The sequence below is a fragment of the Paramecium tetraurelia genome (genome assembly GCF_000141845.1).
Source record: "Paramecium tetraurelia macronuclear, complete genome".
NCBI classification, from domain to species: Eukaryota; Ciliophora; class Oligohymenophorea; order Peniculida; family Parameciidae; genus Paramecium; species Paramecium tetraurelia.
Window position 1 is genome coordinate 431,645 of NC_006058.1, and position 25,888 is coordinate 457,532.

Genomic DNA, 25,888 nt, shown 5'->3' on the forward strand with positions numbered 1-25,888 from the left:
ATCTATAGCAAATTGAATTAAATAATGAAAAATATTTATCATCATATATAAACTATGATTTTATTTCAATGAATATGTCTCTAAAAGGATTATTCTTTTGTATTTTAACAAATTTATTTACGATAATACGATCAGGATTATAATCCTTGATTATAACAATGTATGATGAAATCTTTTTAATCTGTAAGATCGCATAATTATTTTTGTTTGACCTCTTATCTGACATCTACATCTAAGGAAATTTAGTGATAGTTGATTGGAATTAGGAATCAAATTAATTATATGCAATTTACTATGAAAAAGTAGTAGGAGGATAAATTTGAGATTTCTGTTTAGATTTCTAAAAGCAGAGTCGATAGAATAGGTAATTCAATGAAGTAATGAGATTGAGTGATTTGTTAGCAAGAGTATTCAATTTTGAATTTTAATATTAAAAATGTCAATTTTGAGTGAACATACGATATCAATAAAAAGTGAAACCATAACAATGATGTCGGTTTCACATAGTGCTATAAGTCCATCTATAGCGATCTGTACAATATCTAGAGTGATGCTGTATAATGATTAAGGAGAGAAATTTGATTATGAATTGGCTCGTAATTAGAAACCGACTGCAATAGCATGGCATCCTATTCAGCCACAATTGTCTATAGGGTGGTAGAATGGTAGATTTTAAGATGTATAATTTAGGCACAATAACAATATGGTAAGAGGATACACGTACTGCCAAGGAGGAATCAGCTGTGCATAAAGAAGAAATTAATTTAATACAATATAACACCAATGGATCTAGAATGGTCAGTGCAGATATATCGGGTCTGGTAGTCGTATGGAGAGGAATAACGCCAATGAGTACATACCAAAAAGAAGGTATAATGACAATTTGCATATTTGCTGATTTAAATAATATCATCAAGGCTTAAAATTTATTCTTTTTTGGTGGGAAGTCAGGATTGGTATGTTTGGCTGATGATAGTAAACATTGTTCAGAAGTCTGTAAAGTCGTGGGTAGTATTAAATGCTTGATGATATACGAGAAATATAATTCAGTTATCATTATCACAAGTGGTTTGCTTTTAGTTTAATTTAAAATCAGTACAAGTGAGAAGACATAGCCAGACAAAAAGGTTAAATTATCAATAGCAGGAGAGCCAGAATCATTGTAATCTGTTTGGATTGGATAATGTTTAATAGCAATTTCATCAAATGAAAATATGATTAGAATGTTTTAGTTGGAAGCAGATGAAAATTATGTTATCACTCTGCATGAGTTTTAAGAATAATATCCTAATGAAAAGATATTAAATGATAAGATTACCTGTGTTCAATACAGCAAGAAATCAAAGAATTTAGTAGCTGGAACTAAAGATGGCAGGTTGGTATTTTGGAAAAACTATGCATTGACAGATGAATCTCCAGTTGAAAGTGAGTAGTGGAAGGCATTAAAAATAATTACCCTTAATAAAACAGTCAATGAAATTGCTATTGGTAAGAACAGTGGAGTTATTGCTGCAAGATCAGCAGATTCCGTTAGAATAGTTCAAGAATCTTTGGTTCATGGCAAAATATACGAGAATGTTAGAGTATTGTAAGTAGAACATAATAAAATCTTAATCTATTTTAAAAATGACTCTTAAAATCAGGACAAAGAGAAAGGACCTTGGTCAATGTTTTTATGGGATAGCAAATTTCCTATTAAGTCAATTGATTGTTCTCAGTAACATCTTTTGGTTTAGAGTGCAAATAAGATTGAGATAAGTGAATTTACAAGTAATAAACAAATAAATCTATTTAGATAATTCTTAAATTCTAGCTAAATCGTCATTTGATAGGAAATGTGTGAAGGCTGCTCTATTTTAAGAAGATCTTATATTATTTTATGAATACAAATTTGAAGTAACAAACTTTAAAGGAGTTTAAAAATACTTTGTTGATTTCTCAGAGAGTGATGGAATCATAGCTAATTATGAATTCAACAATAAAACAATGGTCATTTGGACACATAACAATTATTTTAGATTATATGATTTTAGTAGAAGAGAAGCTCAACTTTCAGGATTTAATTGCAAGTTTGAAAATGACAAGGGTCCTTTAGGTACAATTAAATAATGTGCTGTCAATTGTGATGGATCCAATGTGGCTATAATAGCAGATAATCATGGAAATCAAAATGACTTATTTTTTGTTTATAATCCAGAGAACAACAACTTTTAATCATTTGAATTACCATAATACAGAAAAGCTACTTAAATAATGTGGGACTATTCAGATCCAAGGTTCTTTGGAGTTACTACTATCTGCACTAAAATTAAAACAAATAGTGAAAACGATGTTGAAGAGGAATAGGCTGATTTCAGAGCTAAGAAGTTTTTCACTTTCTTTTTCAATCCATAGACAGGAATCAAAGAATAAGATTGTTATGTACTTGATGAAAAACAAGAAGGAGTACTGTCTATTCGTATTCCACATATTAATGTAATTCAGAAAAAAGAACAATCATATAGAATTTAAGATATCCTCATGAATGATTTCACTGGCTTAGAAAGAGCGGATGAACCAACCAAAAGAGCTGTCATTAATTTCTCCTATCATTTATCTTGTGGTAATTTGGATGAGGCCTATAAATCTGTAAAGGCTATTCAAAATCCAACAGTCTGGGAAAAAATGGCTTAGATGAGTGTCAAAACCAGAAGATTGGATGTCGCTGAAATTTGTATAGGAAACATGAGATTCGCTAGAGGTGCTAAGGCAATTAGAGAAACAAAGAAGGAACCTGAATTTGAAGCTTAATTAGCTATGGTTGCTATTCAATTAAATATGATCTCTGAAGCTGAAAAACTATATTATTAATGCAAGAGATATGATTTACTCAATAAATTGTATTAGGCATAAGGATAATGGGAAAAGGCATTGGAAATCGCAGAGAAACACGACAGAATCAATCTCTTATCAACGTATTACAAATTGGCTAAACAATATGAAATTTCCAAGGAGTGGGATAAGGCAATCCAATATTATGAAAAGTCAGGTAATGCACAAAAAGAAATACCTAGAATGTTTTATGAGGCTGATGAATTATAATATTTGGAAGGCTACGTCCTATAAAAGAAAGACCCAGTGCTTTATAAATGGTGGGGTAATCATCTAGAGTCATAGGAACAATACGAAGAAGCAATGAAGTTCTATAGAGATTCAAATGATGCCTTGGGTATTGTCAGAGTGTTATTACACCAAGATAATGTGAGACATGCCAAAGAGACTTGTAATGATAAGAATGATCCAGCAGCACATTACTTCTTAGCCAAATATCTAGAAGCCAAGAACATTATCCCTGAGGCCATTTAATATTATACAAAGGCTTAATACTATAGTGAAGCCATTAGATTGGCAAAGGAGGCCAATTTAATTTCGGATGTTACTGCTATTTCATTGTAAGCACCAAAGTTGATTATGATTCAATCAGCTATATATTTCGAATAAAAGAAAATTATTGATAAAGCAGTTTTACTTTACATGAGAGGAGGACAATTACAAAAAGCGTTGTAGTTGGCTCAAAAAGAAAAATTGACAGATTATGTGAAGAAGATCAATTAAGAAATTGCACTTTAAAAATAGGAAACGGTAGACCTAACCTTTACTAATACTGGTTCATTGAAGGAAGCTCCATCACAATAAAAATTAGGTAATCAATAATAGCCATAATAATAATCTACTTAATCAAGGGATAAGGCACCACCTCCAGGATCATTACAAGATTTAATCAATAAAAAATAGTTTGAAAAAGTCTTAGAAATGTGTGATAGTTAAGGTTTATAGATAACTGATGATTTGGTTAAACAAATGTTAGATGGTCTAGATGACAAAAGAAAGAAGGAAGTTTAATTGCTTATTGCTGAGAAATCAAAGAAAATGGGCAATTTCGAACAAGCCTCTAAAATGTATATACAGATGGGAGAAAGAGTTAAAGCCATGAAGGCTCTTTGCAAATTGGGTGATGTTGAAAAAATAATTGCCTTTGCTAATAATGCTAGAATGGCTGAAATCTATATTCTGGCTGGTAATTATCTTTAAACTGGTGACTGGCATAAAACACCTGAATTGATGAAACACATTATACAATTCTATAGTAAAGCCAAAGCATTTGATCATTTGGCTAATTTCTTTGAAGCATGCTCTTCAGTCGAAATCGATGAATATAGAGATTACGATAAGGCTTGTGCTGCTTTAAAAGAAGCCATCAAATATTCAGATAAATCAACAAACCAATAGAAAACATAATAATTGTAATAGAAATTAAAATTAATCAATGATTTTGTTCAAGCCAAATAGAAGTCTCCATAAGAAATGTTATAACTCTACTATAAGTTATTAAATGATGTATTTATTTATAGTATAAATTTAGAGTAACATCGAATATGCAGTGAGATAAGGAGATATCTTTGCTGAATTAATCGAATACTATTATGCTCAAGGGCAATATGAAAAGGCTTATGAGGAAATGCAGAAAATGCAGAAGAAATCCATTGTACTCAATCCTTATTTAGATTAAGAATTAGTATAAATTTTACTTAATTTTAGATACAAAAAGTTATGAATTATATGAAATAAAAAGTAGGTAGTCAATAATAACAATAATAATAATCATAGTAAAATAAAAAATAACCATTTGGAAGATAATAGGAGTAAAATGAAGATGATTTCCAAGAAGAGGAAGTTATTGATGATGGAATATGAATCATATCAATAAATTAATTATTTGTTATTCAAAATCTATTTTATAAGTCTATTTTTATTATAACATGAATAATAATGATTCACCTTCTATTATCATTGATAATGGATCAGCCTTTTGCAGAGTTGGCTTTTCATCAGATAGAATGCCAAGATGTTCTTTCCCCAGTCCTGTTCAAAGAATGAAATGTAAACTTGAAATTTACTAGATTCGAGAGATCAAATATAAGAGGATTACATAATTAAATATCCTATATTAAATAGCAAAATTGTAGATTTTGATACCATGGAGACTGTCTGGCACAAAGCATTTTTTGAATATTTAATGACTAATCCTGAAGATTCTTCAATTTTAATTACATCATAATTAAACACTTCAAAAAATGAAAAAGAAAAAACTACACAGATAATGTTTGAAACTTTCAATATATCGAAATTCATAATCTAAATATAATCAATTCTATCATTATTTTCCAGTGGAAAAACAACAGGATTTGTTGTTGACTCAGGTAATGATACTACTTATTTTGTACCTATTTATGAAGGATATAAATTAGATATTAAAGATAATTTCTGTAATATTGCCGGTAAATCCTGTTCAACTTACTTAAATCATTTAATTACACAGTCAAATTAGAAAAGAGTAGGAAATTTAGAAATTCTTGATTATATAAAAGAAAAGTATTGCTACATTACTTTAGATAAAGAATAAGAATTACAGAAACAGTAGTAGAATCTAATTCAGGCAATTAGTTATGATTTGCCCGATGGTTCTCATTTAAAATTAGATATTTAAATCTTCTTAGCACCTGAGATAATGTTCAATCCTAAATTGTATGACAATTCTAGTATTTTTGGATTTCATTAGTTAGCCTTGAATAGTATAGGGTAATGTGATTCAGATTTGAGAATATAATTGCTTAAACATACGATGATATCTGGAGGCAATTCTCTAATTCGTGGATTCTCAGAACGATTTCACTATGAATTTAGCAAAATTAATAATTACAGATATTCTTAACAACTGAATTTCATAAAAAGTGAAAAATTCTCTGTTTGGATTGGAGGATGTATTATGACTAATTTGGCTTAAATTTCAAGTGATTGGATATCTAGAAATGATTATGATGAATATGGGCCAAATATAGTATAAAGAAAGTGCTTTTGAAATTTTATATGATTATTAATTGGTATTATAGTATTTAATAAATAAATAAGTTCTACAAATGTTAGATCATTATTATTTTTTACAAGTCAAAAACATTTAATGTGAGCAATCTTAGGTCCGAATTCTTCATATTCATGTTTTGTTATCCAAAATGGTTTAAAACTCGTTAATGTAGATAAAATAGATCCTCCAATCCAAGTTGAATTTAATCTATTTGGAGGTACAATAACCCTTGTTTAAGTTGGTGACTGAACCAAATTTTCAATTTCCTTAAGTAATCGTTCTTAAAGTCCAGGGAAGAGAGTTGTTCCTCCAGTAATTACAATATTATTATAAAGCTATTGTTATATATCTCTGTCAGATGTAAAGATAGACTAATATGTTATTTCATGAATGCCTGGCAGTTCATATCCAGCCTTCGCAGGATTGAATAAAATTTCTGGACATTTGTATTTTTGTTCTTTAATTGAAATTTTATTTCCATCAGGTAAAATGTATGAACTATTATGGGATGTATTTCCTTAATATTTATTCTCCTCTGCAATTGGATCTAAAGCCACATAACATAAGGATTCTTTAATAGCTTTTGCTATTTAATTTCTTTAAAATGGAGTGTAAATTTTGAGAAATTCCTCCTTTAATGTTTGTGACATATAATTAGTGCAGTTGCTTCCAGCTATATCTAATTTCGAAAGTTATTGTCTCAATTGGAATCCTTCATAAATTGGTACACAATATGTTGCTCCTTCACCTGAATCTAAAATCACACCTGTAGTTTTGCCTAATGAATACAATGAGAGCACAGTCTAGTTTGAAATGTGAAGAAAAGGAACTTCAAAATTTTCAAACATTATCTATGTCATCTTTTCTTGATTGATTTTAGAATTACAAGGCGCTTCTGTCAATAATACAGGATGATTAGAAGGTGAAATTTTTAATTGGACTTCAAAAATATATCTCCAAATCTACTCTATAGATTCCCAATCCATTATTTACCCATTTTGAATTGGATAACAAGGTTAATTATTGTATTAGTTTTCTTCTATTTGATTGCCAATTAAAAATTTAATCGTTTAAGATTCTTGTACTTTGTCAACTCGAGTTGGAAAACAGCACCTCGGAGCCGCTTCTCCTACAATTCCAGCTCTTATGTTACATGAAGAATTTTCAATTACAACAGGAGGATGAGATTCTATCATAATTTTATTTGTAAAAATTTGATTAAACAATTTAAGTTAGATGGAGTTTAAAATTATAATAATATGTTTTATGGACCCAAAAATTCATACGCATTAAGTAATCAATTTCTGTTCATATATTAACTTAGAATAATCCTATTTTTTCTAAAATTGATTAGTATCAAAAATGTAATTTATGAATTAAATCAAACCATAATACTATTCAAATAGGATGTTATCAATTCTATTCTCTAAATAACAAATGGTTTAAATAAAATATTAAGATATAGATAACATTTTTTCGTAAAGGTGTATTACTTAATCGAGATTCTCAGCCTATTAATTTGAATTCATCATAATGTACTTAATTTGTTATCTCTTTAAAGAATAAATTATGATGTCGAATTGACCGGCAATCTTAATTTGGTATTTTACTCAATTTACAATGTAATAATTATGTAAAGTAATTATTAAGATAAATAGATCTAACTTTATCATCTAAAAGTTATAAGCAAGACTAATTAAATTCCATATTAACTATTAATATAGGAAAATGATTAAAGGAAACTGAGCAAGATTTATTTTTATTCTATTCTAAACCTGGAATTTTTGGATTGAAGAGTAGATGATCCTAATTTTTAACCAAGATACGCCTTGAAAAAGATATTGATGTTATACTAAATAAAAAAGTCGAAAAGATTTTAATAAGAAAGATAATTGAAAATTCTGTTTTAATAATCCAAACAAGAAAATTGATAATACTATAGACACATTATAATCAATAAAAAATCACTTTTTATCAATAATAAAGAGACATATATCAGTGATTTATTTAAGGTTTCTTTAATTCCTTTTGGAAAATCTGATACTTTTGAAATAACTATTAGATATATGTTGTTATTTATAAACTAACATCTTTAATACTATTATAAATAGATATATTTAAGCAAAGATAATTATTGATTTAATCTTTTAGAAAATAGAAAAATTAAGTTGCAATAATAGAAAAGGAGATGATAAAGAGTAAATCTATTTTCATAAGTTTATTAAAATTATTTACACTTTTTTTGTAAAACTTTAAATTGAAATGATAATTGAATTACTATAATTAAGTAAAAACTACAAAATGTATAATTTCCCAATTTATACACATTCAAATAATATTACTCATAAATCGTCTGATCGTTTTTTATATTAATATTTCCTTTTGAGATCGTTTTCCCATTTTTGAAATACTAAACTTTATTGCTCTACTTTTTTCCTCTCTTCCTTGCTCATTTTCATATATTTAGATTTTTGGAATTCTAACTGCTGTTTTCTTATTTTATATAATTATATGTCATCCTCTTATGTAATATCTAAATTTATTATGTTCAAGTACAATTTGGTACACGAATTAAGCTGAGATCAATTTCTTCTGCTGCAATGCTCTTTAATGAGATTAGCAAGACGAAAATAATCAATAGAGTCTTCGACATATAATATAAATAAATAATGAAATTTAATACTATTGTTTAATTCTAGAATTTTGATTTATTATTTTAGGATTCTATTATCAACTTAATGAACTAATTTTAACTTACCAAGACTGTCCATGGTGATATTCTTTTCATTATATGATATTATTAGGGTCGAAATTATCATTATATAATTAATGAGATCAACTATAAAATTAATGGAAAATATTTGTTTTGAGTTGACTTTTAGTTCTTAAAGGTAATTGAATTGGAATTACTTTTTAATTTTATTTTATTATACTGCAATTATAATGGCTATTATTAAAATTAAATATAATAATAACCATCAGTTGATAAAATAATAAAAGCAATAAGATTAATTTTGTAATATTTGCATGAATGCGTCAAGCTAAATAATTTTATATTCAATTTATCATCCTAAAATCAAATGTAAGCTTAATATCCAGCAGTGGTAATAGATAATGGTTCTGGTTATTGTAAAATAGGTATAGCGGGAGATGATGCTCCAACAAGTTGTTTTCCAGCTATTGTTGGAAGATCAAAGTAAAACGATGGTATTTTTTCAACATTTAATAAAGAGTATTATGTGGGAGAAGAAGCATAAGCAAAAAGAGGAGTTTTAGCAATAAAAGAACCAATTCAAAATGGAATAATAAATAGTTGGGATGATATAGAAATAATTTGGCATCATGCCTTTTACAATGAATTATGCATGTCTCCTGAGGATTAACCTGTTTTTATGACTGATGCTCCGATGAATTCTAAATTTAATAGAGAAAGAATGACTTAGATAATGTTTGAAACTTTTAATACGCCATGCTTATATATTTCCAATGAAGCTGTTTTATCCCTTTATACATCTGGCAAAACTATTGGTTTGGTAGTTGATTCAGGAGAAGGAGTAACTCATTGCGTACCTGTTTTTGAAGGTCATTAAATACCTCAAGCTATTACTAAAATAAATTTGGCAGGAAGATTATGCACTGATTATTTAACGCAAATACTCTAGGAATTGGGATATTCATTAACAGAACCACATCAAAGGATTATAGTTAAAAATATTAAGGAGAGGCTTTGTTACACAGCATTAGATCCACAAGATGAGAAGAGAATTTATAAAGAAAGTAATTCTCAAGATAGTCCTTATAAATTACCTGATGGGAATATTTTAACAATTAAAAGCCAGAAATTTAGATGTTCCGAAATTTTATTTTAGCCTAAATTGATAGGATTGGAAGTAGCAGGAATTCATCACTTAGCATATTCTTCTATTAAGAAGTGTGATCTTGATCTTAGGTAAGAACTATGCAGAAATATTGTTTTATCTGGAGGAACCACTCTTTTTCCAGGAATCGCAAACAGATTAAGTAATGAATTGACTAACTTGGTACCATCTTAATTGAAGATTTAAGTTGCAGCTCCACCTGACAGGAGATTTTCAGCTTGGATTGGAGGGTCTATCTAATGTACACTATCTACATAGTAACCTTAATGGATTAAAAGATAAGAATATGATGAATAAGGTCCATCTATTGTTCACAGAAAATGTTTCTGAAAATTTATAAAAAATTGTTAAATTTTTAATAAATCTTCGATTTTTTACCTTTAAGGAAATATCATTAAATTATTCTATTAGAAGAGATTTCTCTGTTAACTCTGATCGAAACTTTCTATCATACTATTACAATTCATTAATTATTTATATTAAATACTGTTTTGGATTGTATATTATTAATTTGTAAATATCAATTATTTTAGATTCAAAAAGTATTTATGAACTTTCTTTAATAGAAATTTATCAGATGATTTATCCTTTACAATCAAAGAATTTATTATATATCTTTAGTTCTCTGTTCTCAAATTAAATTTATTTATCCAAAATCATTAGCTATAAATATCTAAATTTATTTATTTTAAGTGCAAACTACAATTTGATAAGCAGAAAATTTTGAACTTTTTATAAATATGGAGGATGATAATTAACAAGTAGTTGAAAACTTCAAAATGGGAACAAAATAATAACATAGCAAAACCAACCTAATTATTTTTATTATAAGGGTAGTTATTCATTTTCTCATTATCTGCAACCTAATTAATTGGATAACAATAAATTCAAAAGTATATTTTAAATGACCAGACAAATTTGGTTAACCTCAGAATTTTGAGTTTAGGGGATTATAAGGTTTATATTATAATTAGAAAATATTTGCAGTATATTTAAAATTGAATAGGAAAAAATCCTTTTAGAATTTGATACCCAATATTTAATTATGGTTTTGTGCTCCATTTGTGGAAGAAAAAAAGAGGAGAAATTATATACAATTTTATTGGATAGATATAGAAAAACTTACCTTGAATTGAAGAGAGTGGAAGAGAAAAGATAATTTCTAAAGAAAAATTATAAAGAGTATTGTCATTTAGGATGCATAGTGTTTTTTCTATAGAATGTTCAAATAATTTAGGAGAAATATTATCTAGCTAAAGATAAATGCGTTACAGACTATATATTTTTTGGATTGGATTCTATACACAAAAGCAAACAACTTATAGATTGTTCTATTTGCGATTAAGGTTTAAATAATGTGTAAGCTCCTCAAAAGAAGGCTTCCATTAATTGTTCGCATCATAAATGCAAAATGCTATATCACATCGATTGCATCATTTAAGTTAAAAAAAGAATAACCTGCACGAAAGCAAGGATCAATTTCTACTGTAATTAGCATTTTGATAAAAATGAACTATAAGCTGATTGGAACTAATGGGAATCTATAGCGTATAATTTAGTCCAAGAAAATATCCATATCAAATAAGAAGAGGCTTTTAGAGGGGAAATCAAATACTTAATTGTCTCAGTTGATGATCCATTTTAGACAATAGGAGAAAAACTAGATTAAAATTCCTTTAAAAGATTGGATGAAGATTTAACTAAAAAGTTGAAAGTTTAAAAAAAAGAAACAAAGGTTGAATAGGAAAAAAAGAGATAGAAATTTTGGGATATAAGCAAAGATTTTAAATCCTAGTATGAGTTTGGTCCAAGACCAATGTTTTAAATTGATTACCAAGCGAAAAAAAAGGAAGAGATGTTAGTTGCGGTAGATGAAGAGGAATAATAATAATAACCGATTAAAAAAGCGATTATGGAAGAAATCATCATAACAGATGATGGTATCGAAATTAATAAGATAGAAAAACCAAAAAAAAAGGCTAAGCCTGTTTAAAAAGTGTAAGAATCAAATGTGAAAGTTAATAACACTTATTCAAAAATCAAAACAGAATAAATAGAAATTGATAAGGAAGAACAAAAGACGTATTAATAAACTTAAGAAAATGGTGATGTTTCACTTGATTAGCTACTGAGTTTTGTTAGAGAAAAGAAAAGTAGTATCCCAACTATTCCAAATTATTTTGAGTAAAGAAACTAATATAGAGAGGTTGTAGAAAAGTAAAAAAACAATAAAGAATAACAAGAAAAAGATGAAATGAGAGAATTAAATGAAATGTAATAATTGCTTAAAAAAAAAATGGAACTATCTGATAAAAGAGCAGGAATATTAAATGAAAATAATTAACAAGTGTCATCTTTGAACTCTTAATTTAAAAATAATACTAATGAAATACATAACAATGGTAATAATCATAAAAGCGCTACTACTAATTTTAATAGTAATTCTACTAATTATAAATCTAATGATAATGGTGTTATTAATCAAAATAGTAATATTAATTGCTGTATTATTAGCAATAATAACAACCCTATTAATAATAATGATTAAGAAGGATAAAAAAAGGTTTTACTTTAAAAAGAGCCTTTGAAATAAAAACAAATACCTAATGCTGATATGATTGAAAATGATAAACAGAATTCTAAATTAACCAAAGTTGATGATTATTCAAGTATGTCTGCTTCAGAATTGTTAAATTTTTTATTAAAAAATTAATAATAACAAAATAGAACAAAAAATCGTAGAAAAAATGAAACAACAAGAGCCCTTTAAGCATAACATGAAATCATTTATTATCCATAATCTGACGAAGCATGGGAAGAAAATCTGGAAGGATGGTGGAATAAGGTTGAGGAAACATATTTTAATCCAAAATAGGATATCTACTCAACAATAGAAAAATTTAAGAAGACTAAAGATTCTGATAAACAATTTCAAGAAAATTTGAAAGTGCTTTTTGAGATTAGAAATGGAAACATTATGTACGCTGAATATAGCTTATAGGATGATGAATTATATGAGCCAAAACTACAAGAGGATTAAGAATACAATTTTAAATTCTAAATGTTTAAAAATAAATTTTATACTTCGGAAGGAGATGAAGATATTTATGACAGGTAGGGATAAAAATTAGTACTAGAAAACTTAACAGTTATAGAACCATAGAGGTAATCAGAAAATTCTGTTTTCGATTAATTTTCAAACGACAAAGATAGTTAAGTATATGTGGATTATTATTTTGAAAAATATTACGAAAATGAACTCGAAAAATTGAAATTTCAAAATTAAATAGACATTAACTATTTGAATTAGTAATCTATTAAGGAGAAAGCAAAAATTTCTATTAGCAAGCAAGGACATGTTTAATTAGACAAGTTGCGATATTATTAATTATTGAAAAACACAAAGTTGGGGATGAAACAAATAACAGATGAAGAACATTAAATGAGTATAAAAAAAAAGATAGATCTTTTAAGTAGTTTAAGAACAGATAATTTTTTTGGTAAATGCAATCCTTCTTAATTAAAATAAGGCTAAAAGGATGAATTAGCAAGAGAGACATGTTGTAAAGTCTGTTTTAACTATCAATTAATTTAATTAGATAGTAATAATGATTTATCATACTGTGGTACTTGTTTAGCAACTTTTCATAAACATTGTTACAACACAACAGATTAGTTTGAAAATTGTGATCAGTGCAAATCATAAAACAATTCATAGGTCTGCTATATTTGCCAAAAATGCTATACAGGAATACCTCTGAGAGAGATTGAATAATATTGGGTTCATATCACTTGTGCATTACTATGTGGATTATTAGAATTTAATTAAACATAATTTAAACTGAAAAAAGGCATCATATAATAATCTTAAAGTCCATGTATGATTTGTGAAGAAAAAATTGGTGTTTAATTGTCATGTAAGGAATGCGATAAGTAAATGCATTTGTTTTGTGCCTTTTTATGGGGGTTTGAAATTACTATACAAACCGAACCAGATTGTCTTGATCCTTATATATCAACTTATTTCTTGTGCCCTAAACATTTTGAATATAGCGAAAAAGATATTCTAAAGCAAACATACTATAGATAGCATGGAATTAATTTTAATTAAGCAGGATGCTTTGAAACATTAGAAAATTTCATAAAATGTAAATTGATTGCACATTAGAAAGTAATAAATAGAATTCAGAATATGCTCTAAATATGAGGATTAAATATTTATTTTAAGTTTTATTATATTAATCAATAAGTTAGTTTACTTCTCAAACTTTTATTTCAACTCTTTCAATTTTAATTAATTTAATTTCTTGTTAAATTTAAAAATGTTGATTATCTTAGCTTACTTGAGAATTTAAATAAGAATAAAATATCTCCTATATTTTTATATATTTTGGCTGGCATATTTTTTGATTATCTTTAATATTTTTAATTCTGTTAAATTTCTTCATTTTAGGGTAAAATTCGTTTTTATGGTTCCTGAGAATTATATTCTTCTCATTTTTGATGATAGTTTATTTCTCTTAATTAAATTCTTATTCTTTATCGTGCTTATAAAATTTAGCTCTCCATTTCCTCCAATTTAACCTTAATTTTTGAATATTTATAATAAAATTCTCTAATATTTTTGAAATTCAATTTTTATGAGGGTTATATATTTTGGATTATTCATTTCAAACAGGTACCATCTGTGGTTTTTGTAGGATTTGAATATATTTTCTAATAAAAATTACATTCATTCTTAATTCTTAAAAAAGAGGCAGAAACTTATTATTTTTATTTAGTTATAATCATTTCATATTGTAATTAAAAAATTATAAATAATTTTATGCAATGATTCAGTTTATATTTGTAAATAAATATACACATTTAAATCAAAATATCTAGCAACATTTACAAATTAATGTTTTTTTTTTTTATTGCTTATTCTCTTGTAAATTAGTGGATGGTGTCTGATTAACTTATTTTATATCTATGATATGATCATTTTACTAAACTTATACTATATTTTAAACTTTCTAATCTTTATATTGTTATTTTTCGTTTTTACTTTCATCAGCTTAAGTTAGATTATAATCAGTTATTTAATCATTTCCTTAGCTTTAGTTTTTATATAATAAATCTGTTTTATCATCTTATAAATATTAGCTTTATTCAATCATATCTTGAGTTTAATTCTGGTCTTCAATTTCCTAGTATTTTTCAAATCTGTTGGTATTTTAACCTGATTTATAATCTAAATTATCATTTATTTACATTTCTTTAAATTTATTTTATTGGTTTTGATTTTTTTAATTAATATCTAAAGTTGGATGATTATTTTCATTTTATTGAGAATTTTTATTTTCAATAACAATATTATTTATAATCTAAGTATTACTTATGTTAGTTTGTTATTGGTTTTGTTATAGTGAATCCAATGATTTTGGATTTGTTTCGAACTAATTAATATTATTAGTATCTTTAGAACTAGAAGATGACTGAAATACATTTTGAACTATTAACCCAGCAAATATTGAATCATCATTATTGCTTATTTAAACTTAAGAAATTTATTCAGGTTATTATTAATTTGTTTAAATTTAAAATTATTAATCTACTACGGCTGGGTTTTATTTTTATTAATCATGTTACTATTAAGAATATAAGGCTTATGATTCTTGAAATGGTGTGTTTGTTTATGGTTAAATTTAATCAACATTCTTTTAATCTTAATTAAATATAACTTATTCTTATGAACTCAAAACTTACTTTTCGATAGGTTTTTATAAGATTTGAGATTAGTATTATTACTGATAGTTTTAGATAGTAGTAGTTTAAAGAATTATTTCTGTTTCTTATTAAAATTTTCCTCGTTGTTCAATATATTCTTAATGATTTTCAAATGATTATTAGTTATGATGTTCAATCACAGGCTATACTTATTGTTATTTTTAATGAATAATTTCCTTCTCTTATTAAATTTCAACTTATTGTTCAACATGTTCTTAATGATTTTCTACTTATTCATAATGATGTTATTCAACCACTTGCTCTACTTATTGTTATTCTTAATGGATAATTTCCCTTTCTTATTAATTTTCAACTTATTATTCAACATGTTCTTCATGATTTTCTACTTATTCTTAAAGATGTTATTCAATCACATGTTCTACTTAATGGATAATTTCCTTTTCCTATTAATTTTCAACTTATTATTCAACATGTTCTTCATGATTTTCTACTTATTCTTAATGATGTTATTCAATCACATGTTCTACTTAATGGATAATTTCCCTTTCTTATTAATTTTCAACTTATTATTCAACATGTTCTTCATGATTTTCTACTTATTCTTAATGATGTTATTCAACCACGTGCTCTACTTATTGTTATTCTTAATGAATAATTTCCTTCTCTTATTAAATTTCAACTTATTGTTCAACATGTTCTTAATGATTTTCTACTTATTCTTAATGATGTTATTCAACCACTTGCTCTACTTATTGTTATTCTTAATGAATAATTTCCTTCTCTTATTAAATTTCAACTTATTGTTCAACATGTTCTTAATGATTTTCTACTTATTCTTAATGATGTTATTCAATCACATGTTCTACTTAATGGATAATTTCCTTTTCCTATTAATTTTCAACTTATTATTCAACATGTTCTTCATGATTTTCTACTTATTCTTAATGATGTTATTCAACCACGTGCTCTACTTATTGTTATTCTTAATGAATAATTTCCTTCTCTTATTAAATTTCAACTTATTGTTCAACGTGTTCTTCATGATTTTCTACTTATTCTTAATGATGTTATTCAACCACTTGCTCTACTTATTGTTATTCTTAATGAATAATTTCCTTCTCTTATTAAATTTCAACTTATTGTTCAACATGTTCTTAATGATTTTCTACTTATTCTTAATGATGTTATTCAACCACTTGCTCTACTTATTGTTATTCTTAATGAATAATTTCCTTCTCTTATTAATTTTCAACTTATTATTCAACATGTTCTTAATGATTTTCTACTTATTCTTAATGATGTTATTCAATCACATGTTCTACTTAATGGATAATTTCCTTCTCTTATTAATTTTCAACTTATTATTCAACATGTTCTTAATGATTTTCTACTTATTCTTAATGATGTTATTCAACCACTTGCTCTACTTATTGTTATTCTTAATGAATAATTTCCTTCTCTTATTAATTTTCAACTTATTATTCAACATGTTCTTAATGATTTTCTACTTATTCTTTATGATGTTATTCAATCACATGTTCTACTTAATGGATAATTTCCCTTTCTTATTAATTTTCAACTTATTATTCAACATGTTCTTAAAAATTTTCTACTTATTCATAATGATGTTATTCAATCACATGTTCTACTTAATGGATAATTTCCCTTTCTTATTAATTTTCAACTTATTAAGCAACATGTTCTTAATGATTTTCTACTTATTCTTAATGATGTTATTCAACCACTTGCTCTACTTATTGTTATTCTTAATGAATAATTTCCTTCTCTTATTAATTTTCAACTTATTATTCAACATGTTCTTAATGATTTTCTACTTATTCTTAATGATGTTATTCAATCACATGTTCTACTTAATGGATAATTTCCTTCTCTTATTAATTTTCAACTTATTATTCAACATGTTCTTAATGATTTTCTACTTATTCTTAATGATGTTATTCAACCACTTGCTCTACTTATTGTTATTCTTAATGAATAATTTCCTTCTCTTATTAATTTTCAACTTATTATTCAACATGTTCTTAATGATTTTCTACTTATTCTTAATGATGTTATTCAACCACTTGCTCTACTTATTGTTATTCTTAATGAATAATTTCCTTCTCTTATTAATTTTCAACTTATTATTCAACATGTTCTTAATGATTTTCTACTTATTCTTAATGATGTTATTCAACCACTTGCTCTACTTATTGTTATTCTTAATGAATAATTTCCTTCTCTTATTAAATTTCAACTTATTATTCAACATGTTCTTAATGATTTTCTACTTATTCTTAATGATGTTATTCAACCACTTGCTCTACTTATTGTTATTCTTAATGAATAATTTCCTTCTCTTATTAATTTTCAACTTATTATTCAACATGTTCTTAATGATTTTCTACTTATTCTTAATGATGTTATTCAACCACTTGCTCTACTTATTGTTATTCTTAATGAATAATTTCCTTCTCTTATTAAATTTCAACTTATTGTTCAACATGTTCTTAATGATTTTCTACTTATTCTTAATGATGTTATTCAATCACATGTTCTACTTAATGGATAATTTCCCTTTCTTATTAATTTTCAACTTATTATTCAACATGTTCTTACTGATTTTCTACTTATTCTTAATGATGTTATTCAACCACTTGCTCTACTTATTGTTATTCTTAATGAATAATTTCCTTCTCTTATTAATTTTCAACTTATTATTCAACATGTTCTTACTGATTTTCTACTTATTTTTAATGATGTTATTCAATCACATGTTCTACTTAATGGATAATTTCCCTTTCTTATTAATTTTCAACTTATTATTCAACATGTTCTTAAAAATTTTCTACTTATTCTTAATGATGTTATTCAATCACATGTTCTACTTAATGGATAATTTCCTTTTCCTATTAATTTTCAACTTATTGTTCAACATGTTATTCATTATTATTTATTTTTATTTCGTTATTTAAATCGATAATTTTTTTCACTTTTAGTTATATATCTTTTTATTATCCTTCCAAACCTATATTATCTTATTAATTTGTTTCTTCAACTTATTCATTTATTATATTTGCAGGTTATTCATTTTTTATTTCTAATTTTTAATATATTTCCTTCTCTTATTTTTTATTTTCATTCCCTTCCATTTCTACTTATTTTTCTTGCTCCTAGTTTTATTTCATTATTTCATTAACCTCATTTTATTCATCTTATATATTTTAATTTTCTTCTATATTTTAATCATCTATCTCATCATACTCCATTAAACTAACATCCTTGTAAGGAGATTTATCATCATCATTTACATCATTTTCCTTAACAGACTATAAATTATCTCCATCATAATCTGGATTAACTGATTCATTTACGTTTTCAGTTAGTGATTAATTTGTTTAACTTCTATATTAAAATTATTCTTCATTCAATATACTATCCTAATTATTTGCTTCTGTCGTATCTTAATTATAATTCTCTTAAATTTAATCTTATTCTATAATTGAGTTGTTTATATCTGTTGTTTTATCAAACTAATTTGATACTTATGAATTAGTATCATCTTATGATTTTATTACACCTTGACCCTTAGTTTAAACTTATTCTTTTTATTGTTCCACTTTTTGTTTATCCTGCTGTTTACCAGGTTTTAAAGTTTATTTTTTTGAATTCTTATTTTAAGTAGAATCTTATTTATTTGTCAATTCAGCTGGTTGCTTAAGTTTTCCATCGTCTAATTTTGTAGTGATTGATCTTGTTGTAGTTCGAACAACTTTAGTTGATTTGGCAGCCTATGCTGACTCAGAAGTTTTTTCAAGCAATGAATCAGTGTTTGCAATTTTCTTTTAAGGAGGCTCATTTGCTTTTTAGGTTTATTAAACTCTTAAATTAAATAATATATTACGGTTGTTTCTTAATAGTCGAAGATGTTAGCTTGGTCGTTGATTAATTTGTACTTTCTTTCTTCAATTTAGGAGCAGGGGCATTCTTATTAGCAGTATTTGACATCTGGGTTTTATTTATGAAATATTTAATTTCAATTATAGAAATTCAAAAATATAAAGAAATACTGTTAATATTACATAATCTGAAGTGTTATATAAAGAAAAATGAGAGATTGCTGACATATTTTATCATTTTAAGCTAATAGATTTTCGATATATCATGGTTGAATAAATTATGAAAACAAATGATGCTGAATGAAATATAGTCCTCATTTAATATTTTATTCAAATGAGAGTTATCATTAATAATATTGCTTTTATTAACTGTTTTATTTATATTAATTATTTTATTCATTAAATTAATCATTTAGAGAATTCTTCTGCTTAAAATTTCTAATATTAAGACTGTTCGTGATGTATTTTTAATTAATGAATAATTAAAAAAATAACTAACAATTAAAGAATCAATATGGTTTAAGGAATATATTCATATGTTTTCATTTTTTCTAAATTTTCGAATCTAAGTAAGTTAGTATTTTTTACTATTAATAGAACTTGAAAAATCAAGATTTTATAGAATTTTAAACTGTCTTGCTACAAATTACTTATTAAATCTATCTTTTTAGTTGTTTAAACACCTGGACATACTGAGTATTAAGTTTAATATAATGGAGAAATGAATTTTCTTTAATAATTTTATTTATTATTTTATTCTATTGTGAAAAAATATAATAGAATAAAATTTTATTTACAGCCTTGTTTATATCAAAAGAGTACTTAAAATTAATGTAGGTCTAAAAGCTATAAAATGCTTAGAATTAAATCTAGAGAGAAATTTAGTACTTTATATTCTAGGATTTGGAAAATGCTTTGTGCTAATTAGGTCAACTAGAAGAAACAATCGAAAAATTAGAAAAGGTGAAAGATCATCCCTATCTTCCTATAGCTATGAACAAAGCAATTTTATAAGCTAATTTATCCTTTGGGATTTATTTTGATTAATATTCTTAACATAATAATAAAGAAGGACAATTTTTTAAAAGTTGTAAATCTAAAGCCAAATCCATTTTTTAAGAAGCTTTAAACAAGAAGATCATTTAGAATACCCATCCTGAAGTTAAAACTATCTGCAATTTTTATATAAATGAACTCTTTGGTGATAAAGACATATATGCATTACAATAGCTTCCACTAAAATAAACTTAAAGCAAGGGTTAATTCAATTAAAATGCATTAGAGAAAGTGATTTGGGGAACTCAAGCTGTAGATAAATAATTAAGCCAAGTCTAAAATAATGAATATAAACCACCTGATGCTCAAAAAATTTTTTAAAATGTTAAGTAATAGAACATAATAATAAATTTAGTATATAAAAAAAATAATGTGGAGAACAACTGATAAAAAATTTTCTAAAACCTTCTAATAATAGTTCAACTTCGAAGAACTAAGATTAAAAACCAAACAATTAATCAAATAAAAAGGATAAACAACAGCCTACAAATGTTAAAAAAGTTTGTGTTGGGAAATAAACTATGGAAGAAGAATTTGAAAAAAAAGATGATTAATTTAATATGTAAACCCAAAACTAGTAGAACTAATTAAAATAAAATTAATAAGCGATGTAATTAGAAAAAAAAAAATAACCAATTTCACATGAAAATTCAGCTCATAAAACAATACAAAACGGAAACCAAATTATTTAGACAAAAAACACATAACAGATAGATAAAAGCACTAAAGGAACATAAAATAATAAGAGTCAAGTTTAACAGCAAACTAATAAAACTCAAGGAGTAAATTAATCAGGCTAGATTAAGAAAAAATGATTTATTTTTAAAATAATGTGTTCAATATATCAATTAATATTAAACCTAATAAAAACTTCAATTGAAAGTTTACATTAGGTAATTTTATAACCAAATTACCTTACAAATACTTAATCTTATTTATAAATCTTCAATAAATGAGAAAACCAACTGCTATAAGATTTTTATTTCTTATTTGAAGTGGAAATATTTTTTGCGATTAATTGTACTAGATAAATAACAATAATGGGGTCAAGTGTTTCAAAATTTCATTTGAGGTATAAAGTTTCCAAATTTAATTTGTAGTAAGTATAACCCAGCTTCTAAACATTCATTTAATTATTTTGATTTAACAACTTGGTAAAAAAGATGAGTTGAATGGACTCAATAAATATTTATTATTGGATTATTTAAGAGGAAAAACAAAACTGCATATATTAATGTTGATCATCTTTAAATTTTTATTGTAAATGGAATTTAGAGAGTCATGATCTATATATTTATCAATTTCATATAAAAAAGGACAAAAATAACAAATGGTAGAATATTGAATAAATTAAGTAATTTAAAATCATTTCTTCTAATTAGTTTTCTTCTCATCATCCCATCTAATCCGTTTTCCATTCAACCATTCTCCAGTTCTTTCAATTTCCCCAACAATATAGAGCCCTTTTCCATGCTATTTTCCATTTTCCCATTCTCCTTCATATCGTCTTCCGTCATTCCATTCATATATTCCATAACCCTTTGATTAAATGATTAAGAGATACATTTTTTTAGTCGTTAAAATATTACCCATAATATTTTCTCCCATCTGGCCAATTGTAAGTTCCTTTACCATGCATGTTGTTATTCTAGAATTCCCCTTCATATTTTCTTCCATCTGACCAAATTAGAACACCAAAACCGCATAATTTGTTGTAAACCCAGTCTCCTTCAAAATATTATCCTGACGGCCAAATGTATTTACCTAATTTAAGAATAAAATTTACCCTTCCCATGTTTAAAACTGTTCTGAAAGAACCCTTGATATGATGACCCATCTGGCCATACTTCATAACCATATCCATGTTATTTATCATTGAACCACTATCCTTCATATTTTGCTCCATTAACATGTAAATAGATTCCATACCCATTTGCCATATCATTCTCCCAATCTCCTTCATAAGTATCACCATTGGAATGGGTAAATTTCCCTTTTCCTTAAGCTTTGTTATGTTTCCATTCTCCTTGATATTTTGCTCCATCTGGCCAGACTTATATACCTATTCCATCCCTAGCTTATCCTTTCCATTCTCCAGTATAAACTGCCCCTCCTTTAAATCTTATACTTTTTATTTTGTACTTATAAGGTTTTCGTGTTTCTTTCTCAAATTCATCTTAGTTTATAGTTATTCCAGATTCAAATTACTCTTGTTGATCAACTTCATTGGTGTGAATAGTTTTTTAAGGAATCGATTCTAATATTTTTTAGTAAGTCAGCCTCTTCCTAGCAAAGTAACCCCTCCAATATTTCTATATTGTGATTGCCATTTTATTTTTATCAATTGCTTTTGACGTTGATTTTTAAGAAGATGTAGCAACAACTACTACATATTCCTAAAAGATATAATGAGAGATCTTTAGTTACTGCTTTCTCAATATCTACAAATTTCTCCTTTTCACAATTACAATTATTGCACTATGATCCCATACTTTCCAAAAATGTAATTATTTATAAATATATCAAATGACAATTATTAAAAGTGTATCATAAATAAATAAAATTGTTGTAAATTAATTAAGAAGATCCAAAAGTTCTCAATAAACAGTATATCTATAAATTTCTTTTTTGAAATCGTATATTTAACAGTACAAAAGTATAATATATATTCTGTTGTTATTGGAAATAACCTTTTTATTTTCTCAATTCATTGAATTAATTTAATTTGTATTACTTGATGATTACCATCAATATCGAAAATAATGAAGATAAGGTGCTCATATAGGAGTAACCTAGTGCAACACCTCAACAAAATGAAAATCAATAGGAAAAAGAAATCCAATTTCAAAAGGTACTTGAGATTGTAAGGAAAAGTGATTCCAATTATTTCAAATATCCGCCTGATTTAGACTTAGCTTAATTGCATAAATAAGCCTATTATCTATGTCCAAACTAAGAAATAATCAACAAATACTAATTCAACACATGTCCGTGCTGCAAGTATTAAATTTAAATTTTTCTAGCAAAACTATCAATAAAAACAAGTTTAATTGGATTACTTCTGATTTTTATGAATAAATGACTGACGAATATGGTATTGCTGTTCCGCTTTACTTCACTTTAATAAAATTTTAAGTGATAATTTTTATTATAGTCTTTTGCATATACGGAATTATTTTTATGAAGACTGTGCATCAATTATGTGATCCTTCTAAAGTGTAACTACAAGAATAATGTGATGACTATTTTTCAGATTATTGCAAAATGTGCGAATTTAGGGATAATTATCACTTTATTGATATTGTAAGCCTTCAGAAATATTTTTCAAACGAAGCAGATAATAATGAAAAAAATTATTTCGAATTTGCTGCATTCTTTGTTTTTTTTATTAATCTTCATCTACCATTTCTATATGATTTATTAGTGTCTTACATGTAATTTATTTAAATGAATCTAGAGAAATTAAATATTGGAGTAGGGAACCTTGTCGAAGATAAACAGAAACTAAGCATTCTATTTATGTTAGACATTTATAAAATAAAATGCAACCAAATGAAATATTTGATTTAATCAAAAGATGTGTTGAAAAGCATCCTAACTAAGATATTGCTTCTTAATCTGAGTAATGATATAATAAATTTAGTAAATTGGTTGACCCATTGTTTAAAGAAATAATATATATATATGACGTTGAATAGTTAATAAAGTTTGCATCAATCAGAGAGGCGGTTTTAATAGAGATAATCCAAAATATATAAAACTACTCAAAATACTGTTTATAAAAAGATTTTGCTTAATAAATTAATTGTTAAACAAAATTAGAGAACAATTTAACATTGCTTGAGGATATTAATAATAAAATCTAAAAGGAGACTGGAAATGTTTAACTTAATTAACTAACAGCAGATTCTTTAAAGGATATTGATTCATTACAGTTTAGCAAGAAAGCAATCATCCATTTTGCTGATAAACAGGTTTTTAGTTTAGTTCACTCAAATTTTAAAAGAACATTTTTCCAAGATTTAAAAATTAAATTAAAGTTTATTGTTCATCCTAAATTAAGTGATAAAATTGCTGTGAAAAAGTCATATCGAATTAATGGTTTGTTTTGGAATCATTTAGGAGCCAAGAGTATGGATAGAGTTATATAAAAATGTAAATCAATCGTAATTATGATCTTTGCATGTGCAATTTTAATGGTTGCATATGAACTTATTTATCTATATGTCAATGACCCAGATTTTTAAACTAACAAGGCATCTGGGAAACTGACTACAGGAGAAAAAGCAGCGACAAACATTTTTACAATACTTGTTCCAATAATTACAACAAGTGCCATTCTTGCTGTTATCATTAATTAAAAAAAGGCTTAAAAAAGTACATTTGCTCATTAAGAACGGGGTTTTATGCATTTTTTAATTGTTGTAAATTATCTATTAGTTACATTTGTTCCATATTTATTTACTTTTGAGTTATGGAATGGAAAGGAGAAACCTGCTGCAATCTATAATTTAATATCACTAACGTAAAATAAATTAATTACTAAGCATATATTTCACTTATTCCATATAAGATTTATTTCATCCTTACTAAGAACAAGAAAAGCACTCAAAAATTATTTACAATATTTTTAAGGACAATTAAATTAATTAATAACACCTCCATTTTTTCCATAGAGAAGTAGAAATTGCAACGCTCTTTATAGTATTACCATTGGATTATGTCTGATCTACGTTTGCCCACTAATAACCTTAATATGCTTTTTCTTTAATTTGTTTATGTACTTTTTCGATAGATATACTACAACTCACATTTATGCTATTGATAAAAGATTCACAATAATCTTGATGAGACATTAAATCAAAGTCTATTCTATAGCATTCTATCCAATTAAAATATATTTATTTGTTAAATTGTTTTGGGATTATGAATGGCTCATTTATGCTGGCTTACCTTTATGCGTATCAATTAGTCTACTCAATATAATTTTTAGAAAATAGATAATTAATTTTATTTTGTTGACAATATTAAAAATGGAGAAATCGGATTCTAATTAAAATAAATAAGAAACATATTCAGAAAATTATTTAAATTATCTTAAAAGTATATATTGTTATTATTGTTTAAAGATTTAAAAATAGACGAAACCAACCAAATTACTTGGCAAATATTGAATTTATATAAGAAAGTTTGATTTAATAATTTTATATCCTTAGTGTTTTCAAAAAATTTATCAAAATACTTGAAATTATTTTAAAGCCTTGTAATCATAATTATATCTAGAGAAAGTATTTAAGATTATTAAGTTTTATTTTTCATATTCCAATAATTTATACTCTCAAAATTTAAAGTTATTTGAAGAGAGATAAGCCATCTTACAAATTATTATTCTGATTTATTATTTATTCTCGCACTTAATTGTT

At 25.8% G+C, this 25,888-nt stretch overlaps 9 protein-coding genes across 9 annotated transcripts; 6 read left to right on the top strand and 3 right to left on the bottom strand. All coding sequences in view use genetic code 6, as the record gives it.

The window, feature by feature from the left end:
- Positions 1-436: 436 nt before the first annotated feature.
- PTMB.199 (Conserved WD40 and TPR repeat-containing protein) lies at positions 437-4,594 on the top strand. Its single annotated transcript, XM_001346987.1, has 4 exons — positions 437-665; positions 691-1,770; positions 1,796-4,377; positions 4,403-4,594. 4 exons carry the CDS (start codon positions 437-439, stop codon positions 4,592-4,594), a joined length of 4,083 nt encoding a protein of 1,360 aa, XP_001347023.1.
- A 291-nt stretch (positions 4,595-4,885) lies between these two features.
- Positions 4,886-5,899, top strand: PTMB.200 (Actin). Its single annotated transcript, XM_001346988.1, has 2 exons — positions 4,886-4,920; positions 4,948-5,899. The coding sequence occupies 2 exons, from the start codon at positions 4,886-4,888 to the stop codon at positions 5,897-5,899; spliced, it is 987 nt and encodes a 328-aa protein (XP_001347024.1).
- An 86-nt stretch (positions 5,900-5,985) lies between these two features.
- PTMB.201c (Actin) lies at positions 5,986-7,098 on the bottom strand. Its single annotated transcript, XM_001346989.1, has 1 exon — positions 5,986-7,098. One exon carries the CDS (start codon positions 7,096-7,098, stop codon positions 5,986-5,988), a length of 1,113 nt encoding a protein of 370 aa, XP_001347025.1.
- Positions 7,099-8,982: 1,884 nt separating this feature from the next.
- PTMB.202 (Actin) lies at positions 8,983-10,110 on the top strand. The annotated part of the gene is made up of 1 exon (XM_001346990.1): positions 8,983-10,110. The coding sequence occupies one exon, from the start codon at positions 8,983-8,985 to the stop codon at positions 10,108-10,110; it is 1,128 nt and encodes a 375-aa protein (XP_001347026.1).
- A 715-nt stretch (positions 10,111-10,825) lies between these two features.
- PTMB.203 (hypothetical protein) lies at positions 10,826-13,987 on the top strand. The annotated part of the gene is made up of 1 exon (XM_001346991.1): positions 10,826-13,987. The coding sequence occupies one exon, from the start codon at positions 10,826-10,828 to the stop codon at positions 13,985-13,987; it is 3,162 nt and encodes a 1,053-aa protein (XP_001347027.1).
- A 664-nt stretch (positions 13,988-14,651) lies between these two features.
- On the bottom strand, positions 14,652-19,518 carry PTMB.204c (hypothetical protein). The annotated part of the gene is made up of 2 exons (XM_001346992.1): positions 14,652-19,392; positions 19,415-19,518. 2 exons carry the CDS (start codon positions 19,516-19,518, stop codon positions 14,652-14,654), a joined length of 4,845 nt encoding a protein of 1,614 aa, XP_001347028.1.
- Positions 19,519-20,240: 722 nt separating this feature from the next.
- Positions 20,241-21,280, top strand: PTMB.205 (hypothetical protein). The annotated part of the gene is made up of 2 exons (XM_001346993.1): positions 20,241-20,794; positions 20,821-21,280. 2 exons carry the CDS (start codon positions 20,241-20,243, stop codon positions 21,278-21,280), a joined length of 1,014 nt encoding a protein of 337 aa, XP_001347029.1.
- Positions 21,281-21,830: 550 nt separating this feature from the next.
- Positions 21,831-22,795, bottom strand: PTMB.206c (Phosphatidylinositol-4-phosphate-5-kinase). Its single annotated transcript, XM_001346994.1, has 3 exons — positions 21,831-22,004; positions 22,030-22,229; positions 22,252-22,795. The coding sequence occupies 3 exons, from the start codon at positions 22,793-22,795 to the stop codon at positions 21,831-21,833; spliced, it is 918 nt and encodes a 305-aa protein (XP_001347030.1).
- A 407-nt stretch (positions 22,796-23,202) lies between these two features.
- PTMB.207 (hypothetical protein) lies at positions 23,203-25,639 on the top strand. The annotated part of the gene is made up of 4 exons (XM_001346995.1): positions 23,203-23,465; positions 23,489-23,899; positions 23,923-24,087; positions 24,109-25,639. 4 exons carry the CDS (start codon positions 23,203-23,205, stop codon positions 25,637-25,639), a joined length of 2,370 nt encoding a protein of 789 aa, XP_001347031.1.
- The last annotated feature ends 249 nt before the right edge of the window (positions 25,640-25,888 follow it).